The following is a 7,139-nucleotide window of genomic DNA, read 5'->3' as shown; positions in this document are numbered from 1 at the left end:
TATGGGAATTTACCAAGGACACAAGTAAGGGAGAGACTTAAAGAAAATCTTTTTCTAAGGTACCACCTTACACGGAACTAGGCTTGTGTGAGCTCAAGACTTTCTCTTTGTGTTCCATACTTGGAATGCATGTATCTGCTCTCTAGTTGGCAGTTCCCTCTCTCAGGAATGAAGGCTCAAAGTCAGAAAACAACTGAAAATCCATAGGGAAATAAAATTATCCACAGATGGGGTGAAAATGGAGAGTAAGATGGAGTCAAACTATTCAGGACAAGACTCTTATTCCTGGATTTTTGAAGGAAAGGGAACTAGGTGAACTAGTTGCCAGGACAACCTACTGTTGGCGAGAGGAAGGTCATGACAAGAAAATGGGAGACCTATGGTTGTTCCTGCTCCTGCCCCTGTCCCTGGCAGCCTTCCATGGAGTCAAAGGCTGCTTAGAATGTGACCCCAAATTTAAAGAGGATATTAAGTCATTGTTGGAAAAGCTGGTACCCTCAGAAGTCCCTGGCCGAACTCAACTGCTTGAATGGCAGATTAAAGAGATGATCAATTTAAGCATGAAGGTCTCCCACGGGAACAAGATGCTTCGGGTGTTGGGTGAGGGAAGCTTGGGTCCCTAAGAGTTTTAGGGGTTAAAGGGAGGCAGGGAAGAGAGCACCTGGGTCTACATAATATCCTCTACAAATATAATTATTCCCCCACATGTACGTTTACCTCTCTTTTCTAGCTGTTCAAAAGGTTGTCAGTTTGAAAACATGGCTGAAGAATGAACTTTATAAAGTGGGCAATAAAACATGGAAAGGTGAGGTACTGTTTCAATGTCAAAAGATTGTATTGCCCAAGCAAATATGAGAAAAGATGGCTGGGGAAAACAAGGAAAATGATCAGGATTAAATCCTGAAGAGAAGGGCCAACTTTATATTCTGTTCCTTCCACCCCCTCTTAGGTGTCTTTATCCTTCAAGGCAAGCTTCTCGATGTCCGCCAAAACCTGGAATCCAAACTGAAAGAAATATTAAAGCACTTCTCTGAACTTGGTAATAAGACATGTCTATCTAACAGCACCGAAACTATGTGAAAGGAATAAGGAAATGAAGGGTGAGAGGAGGAATGTAGTTTCATATTACAGTGACTTAGAATGTGGGGAAGAGTGGTTGGAGGTTAATGGGCCACTGAATAAAGACTACTTGGGTATAAATATGACAAGCTCCAAGTTTATTGATTCTAAACTCATTAGACTTTCTGATTCTCTTTTAGCTTGTTCTGAAGATTGCAGTGAGTATATTACATCTGATACTTTGTGGTTTTACTTGAATTTTCCCATCTCCTCTGCTCTCTATGACTCTATCTCTCCTACTTGTCTCACCAAGAACCCAACTCCTAGAATTGTGGCTCTAAGAAAGAATGTCAATGATATCTGACAACAAAATCTAGCTTATGAGACCTTAGATCGCTCACAGAGTTTGGAGGTGCTCAGAGGCCTCCTAAAGAATAGTTTACAACCAGTAGCAGTTGTGTAAGCTAAGGCATCATTTTTCCCTCTTCTTTCCCTAAGACCTAGTTTAAATTATAGAAGGTTTTGATCCATCAGAAAACTTGATTGCTAGGGGAGAAAGGAATTCACAGATATCTGACAAAAAAATGCCAATCCATGGCTTCCCTCTAATTTTATTTCTTCTCTTCATCAGTCGTGACTGAAGGTCCTATCCTGGATTGTTGGAGCTGTCTTCATATCACCACCCAGTGCTTCAAAGGAGAGTATTGTGGAGGTAACAAAGGCTTTGATGTGGCATTTTGATGGGTTATTGATCAAGGTAATGAGCTGTTCATTGATTTATTCAACAAATATTTGTTGAGCATCTTCTATGCATATCATGCTTATGTTACAAATAAAAGCTAAAATGTTGAGTATAATTTGTATACCAGTATGAATTACTGGGCCCTGGACCAACTGAAGGGCTGAGGAATACAAAGTCTGGACTAAAGATAGAGAACTTAGACTAGCAGGAGCAAGGGCAAAATTTTCATAGAGCCTAAGGATCTAAGAATAATAAAGATCACAGTAATCAGAAACAGTGATGGAAGTGGTGAACAGAGCAGTTTGAGGTTAAAAAGAACCTTCTATTTGTGTAAAGTTCTCAAGTTACTATTGTTCTTTTCTAAAACTCACTTTCTAATTTCCCCTTTCTCCTTCCAGAAGAGGATCCAAGGAAGTCTGAGAATCGAGAAATTGCATTATTTCTGATATTGATAGCAGAGGCTGTAATATTGGGCACTGCTGTGTTACTGTGAGTTTTCCTCCCTCCAAATGAACACTGGGTCAAGCATTCGTTTGGCAAAAAGACTGCCATGGCAATCTCCTCCTTCCTTCCAAGGGAAATAAGAGAAAAATCATTTCAAACTTTAGAATATGATACCAACAGGAAGGAAGTGAATGTAAGTTTGATGGGATAAAAGTTGAAGCAAGAGAAATGAAGGAGGTCCAATGAAATATGAGGAAAACTTTTGAAGAGTTGTCTAGAAAAGGGAGAAAAATAGTTGTATAATTATTTTTGGAGAATTAGGATACTGATATTGAAGTTGGAATTATCTTGTTTCTCTACTCTAGATTCCATATTTGTGTAACTCATCAGAAGAAAATGAAGACAATACGAAGGTCATTAGAGAAATACTCAGAGAAGAAACTTGAAAAATTAATGAGGATGAGAGATGAGGAGAATGAAGACTTTGGAATCTGAAAATATATAAAGAGAGGAGGTCTTTCATAATTCTCTAAAGTGCTGACTCAGAGTAGAAAACTGGGAATTAAGTTCTTTTGTGGTCATACAATCAGAGTATTTTGAAACTGAAATAGAACTTAGATTTTCTCTAGTAAAGATCCTTATTGACATCCTGAGGCAATGGAAGCAATGAGAGGGCTAAATATTTACCTAGTGATGTACAGACAGTAATGCTGGTATGTTGCAATGAACATAAAAAAATGATACTTTGTATGATTTAATAAAAATGCATGGCTGGTAGTTCTCATTTATGACTGTAATTAGAATAACTTTAAATTTCTAAGACTGCTTTTTATTTCTATTTTTTCATTTTGTTTCTGTTTCCAATATCATTAGGCTTAGTGTAGACAATTTTCCTGATAATTCATAACATTTCTTCTTCTTTATGATATCATACACAGACACCACAGTGTCCAAAACATTAGTTCTGAGTAGGTGAGGTTTACCCAGTCACTTTCCCCTAACTCAGTGCTCCATGATTGAGTTGTATATGAATTTCTGAATGTTTAAATTGTTTCTATTCAACCCTTTTTTGTGTATAGTACCTTAATTTGTGCGTTGCATATTACTTAATTGATTTTTTGCAATAACCTTGTAAGTAATATTATTATTATCTCTATGTTGGAAATGAGGAAACAGGAAATATCTAACTCAAGGTCACACAGCTACTAATAATCTAGACTATGACAAACTCCTCTGGTGGCTGAGAGATCTGTGCTGATAGCTATCGACATAGACACAATGATTGGATAAATATGGGTTTATTGTCATAAAATATTCTTTATTATGGATAGTAGTGGCAAAGCCTAGAATAAAATTGAAACCTGGCTAAGTCTAAAACCTGAAAACTTTCCACTCAATGTTGTCTGCTTTTATTCTGGTAGCTTATTTCAAACAATAAACACCACAGTATAGCAGCAGGAATAGTTTTAGGAGTCTTGCTTCATTGGTGGGTAGAATTGTTTATATATTTTTCATCCCTCTAGAACTTCGAGTGCTTGCTTCATGTGCTGCTATATTAATGAAATATTGAATGAATGGGAAGGAAACTGGGAGGGACCTGAACACTGATATCTCTCAGTTACTAAATTTGAACTTCATGTTAAAAATTCTCAGAGTGTTATTGGCATCCATCATTTCCCAAAATTTAAAGCTCATTTCACCAAAAAATCTTGAGATGTATTAACTTCATTCATAGTATCAATTAAATTATTGTCTGTCTATTGTTTTATTTTTCATTGTAAGTAATTATATAAATGAGATAGCATACTTGCTAAATTTTGTGTGATTTTATGTTTGTTTGTTTTAGTGCAACCTTTTAAATGTATTGTCCCATCAGTTTATCGTCCTCTCCCCACTCCTTTCCTACTCTATACTCATCATTCCACTCTAGAAAATCTAGGCAAACAAGTTAGAATATATATTTTATTGTTTTAGCAAAACCTGAATAGCTATAAATTAATGTATATCACATAGACAATATATTTACACCTATAAATTTTTGCAATTAAAAATATCATGCACACTTTAATGCATGTTGATTTCCATACCTACTTTGTGGAAATTATTTAAGGTTAACTGGTATAAATCTATTCACTGTTTTTGGCAGTTGTATTCACTACCATCGTGTGATGGCACCATAATTATTCCAACATTATTCTCTTTGGGGTAATCTTTTCATTTACTTTTTTGTCACTATGAATAATGCTGCAATAAACTTTTATATAGACATATTCTAACTTACTCTTTTAAAGATTTTATTTATTTATTTTTAGAGAGAATGTAAGGGAGGGAGAAAGAGAGGGAGAGAAACATCAATATGTGCTTGCCTCTCATGTGCCCCCTACTGGGGACCTGGCCTGCAACCCAGGCATGTGCCCTGACTGGGAATCGAACTGACCACGCTTTGCAGGCCCTCACTCAATTCACTGAGCTACACCAGCCAGGGCCATATTGTAACTTATTGATACGTTCTTTTATAAGAGATAGTGTTACAGAATTCAGACATCTGATGTGAAAGTTGTACATACTTTAATGTAATAAATATGAGGTAAGGCTATAATAATTTGCAAACATACCAGTAATATCCAATAATCTATGTTTGCCACATCCCCACTAGCAATAGGTTGTATGTATCTCTTAAGTTTTGTCAGTTTGATTAATCAGATCATCTACCTTTATCTACTAGTGCCGCCACATCTTTTCAAGTGATTCAGTGCTGTTTCAGTGGTCTACGGTGACCTGTTCATGTACTCTGCTAATTTTGAGTTACCTTTGTCTTGTCAATTTAAAAGAGGTTCTAAATTCTGTCATATCCCTTGCAAATATAAGTATTTTCCCAAACTTATCCTTTGTTGAATGCTTTAAGTGTTGTTTTAGCTATCTACCTACTCATTTCTTTCTACTTCTAAGACGCTACCACTTATATAACATCAACTAAGTACTCATTGATTTTTGGATAGTCATTCCATATCCAGTTGCTTAATTAATCTGTTTCTTCATTTTATTTTTTAAACTAAAATCTCTTCTATTTTCTAGGTTTTTAATTTTATTACAGAATGAATGTTTTATATTTTGTTTTCTGCTATATACTCTAGTTATTTGGCTTTCTTATCTTAGTGCATTTGCAAGAACTTCTAAGACAGTGCAGAAAATGATTAACAATTATTTTAATAAAAATAAGAACTCAATCACTGCAAAACCACAAGTCTTTAATTACACAGCAACTGTCAGAGAAAGTTAACACATTGACTCTTAAGGAAATTACAAATTGTTATATTGCACTTAACCCTAACAACCTGCAACTGTATTTGAATACTCATTATGGTAGCTTCTCTGAAGTTAAAAAATTTGGGTCCTTTAGAAAACTGATATGCAGTATTATTTAGATAATATCACTGCCTTTATAAAGTAAAATCTCAAATTCCTTCATTAATTGGTTATAATATTTCAAAATAAGGAAAGTGAATCCTCATCAGTAATATTATTTGTCTTCTTGATCCCAGAAACTACAAGATTATCCAGAAAACAAAACACCTTGGAAAGTAAGAAAGGAGCACCCAGGAAAGAAAATATCACAAGGAAGAAAACCTTTGTTTTTTATCCCTTGAACTTACCTCAGCTGTTAAGGATCTCATTATTTTTCTTAATAGCACAAAAGTTTATGTAATTATAAAATTATATGATGCAAAGTTTCAGAAACATCTCAAACATATATTAATATAATTAAATATTAACTATTAAGTAAAATCTATATGTTTACAAAGAAAAGGGAATTAAATATTTGCAATTAAAAAGGAAACAAAAAATAATGAACAATCAGAGGCATTTAGATAAAAGCAATAGTCATTAATAGTGTAGATCATACTCAAACATCTGATAACTTTATACTTTGTCATGAAATTCTTGAGGTTTGAGTGTCATTCTTAATCAGGGAAAATCAAATAAACAATACCCACATTTGCAAAGAGAGAAAAAGGGGATAAATAAAATTCCATTCATCCAACAGAAGCAAGTAATAAATTTTAAAAAAGTAGGGAACATGGCAAATAGAAAACACTATAAAAAAAAATAGGTAGTAGGGGGGGAACCAAGATGGTGGCGTAGGTAGACACACTGAGCTTCCTCCCACAACCAGAACTGACAGAGAATCGAACAGCAAGGGGGACCGACACCAAGGAAATAGAAAATAAACATTCATCCAGACTGGTAGGAGGGGCGGAGATGGGCACCGGGGTGGAGAGGACTCACGTGGCTGTGGCAGGTCTGAGACTGGCGGAGTGTGGGACAAATGGTGCAGGCAGTCTGAGCACTAGCAGACCCTGCGGCCCCACATTTGCACAGATAAACCCAGAGTGGTGGAGAGTGGGGCAGGCAGAGTGGCGGGTAGCACCCTGCGGCACCACATTCACGCACAGATAAACCTGAGGAACGGCAGGCAGCGAAGCAGACCCTGCAACCCAGGCTCCAGCTCGGGGAAATAAAGCCTCAAACCTCTGATTGAAAGCGCCCCTGGGGGTTGGGGCGGCAGCAGGAGAGACTCCCAGCCTCACAGGAGAGGTTGTTGGAGAGACCCACAGGGGCCTAGAGTGTGCACAGGCCCACTTACTCGGGAACCAGCACCAGAGTGGCCCAGTTTGATTGTGGGTATCGGAGTGAAAGATTGAAATCCGGAGGAGAGTGAAGCGGGTGCCATTGCTCCCTCTCGGCCCCTCCCCCACGTACAGCGTCACCATGCAGGGACCAGCGTTACCCTGCCTAGGTGAACACCTAAGGCTCTGCCCCTTAAAGTAACAGAGGTGCCAAGACCAAAAACAAACAAACAAAAAAAATGGCCCAAATGACAGAACACTTCAAA

General features: G+C 37.1%; 1 protein-coding gene across 1 annotated transcript; it reads left to right on the top strand.

Annotated features, from left to right (window-relative positions):
• The first annotated feature begins 368 nt into the window (after positions 1–368).
• IZUMO3 (IZUMO family member 3) lies at positions 369–2,740 on the top strand. Its single transcript, XM_045193637.2, has 7 exons — positions 369–600; positions 731–805; positions 950–1,039; positions 1,260–1,277; positions 1,691–1,771; positions 2,200–2,290; positions 2,611–2,740. Exons 1-7 carry the CDS (start codon positions 369–371, stop codon positions 2,738–2,740), a joined length of 717 nt encoding a protein of 238 aa, XP_045049572.1.
• The last annotated feature ends 4,399 nt before the right edge of the window (positions 2,741–7,139 follow it).

The sequence above is a fragment of the Desmodus rotundus genome, chromosome 1 (assembly GCF_022682495.2).
Source record: "Desmodus rotundus isolate HL8 chromosome 1, HLdesRot8A.1, whole genome shotgun sequence".
NCBI classification, from domain to species: Eukaryota; Metazoa; Chordata; class Mammalia; order Chiroptera; family Phyllostomidae; genus Desmodus; species Desmodus rotundus.
Note: the sequence above shows the minus strand (reverse complement) of the source record. Positions and strands in the feature narration are given on the sequence as shown.

Coding starts and splice junctions, on each gene's coding strand:
- IZUMO3 (XM_045193637.2), top strand. CDS start 369: ATGGGAGACCTATGGTTGTTCCTGCTCCTGCCCCTGTCCCTGGCAGCC. Junction 806..949: donor GGGCAATAAAACATGGAAAG/GTGAGGTACTGT, acceptor ACCCCCTCTTAG/GTGTCTTTATCCTTCAAGGC. Junction 1,772..2,199: donor CAAAGGAGAGTATTGTGGAG/GTAACAAAGGCT, acceptor TTCTCCTTCCAG/AAGAGGATCCAAGGAAGTCT.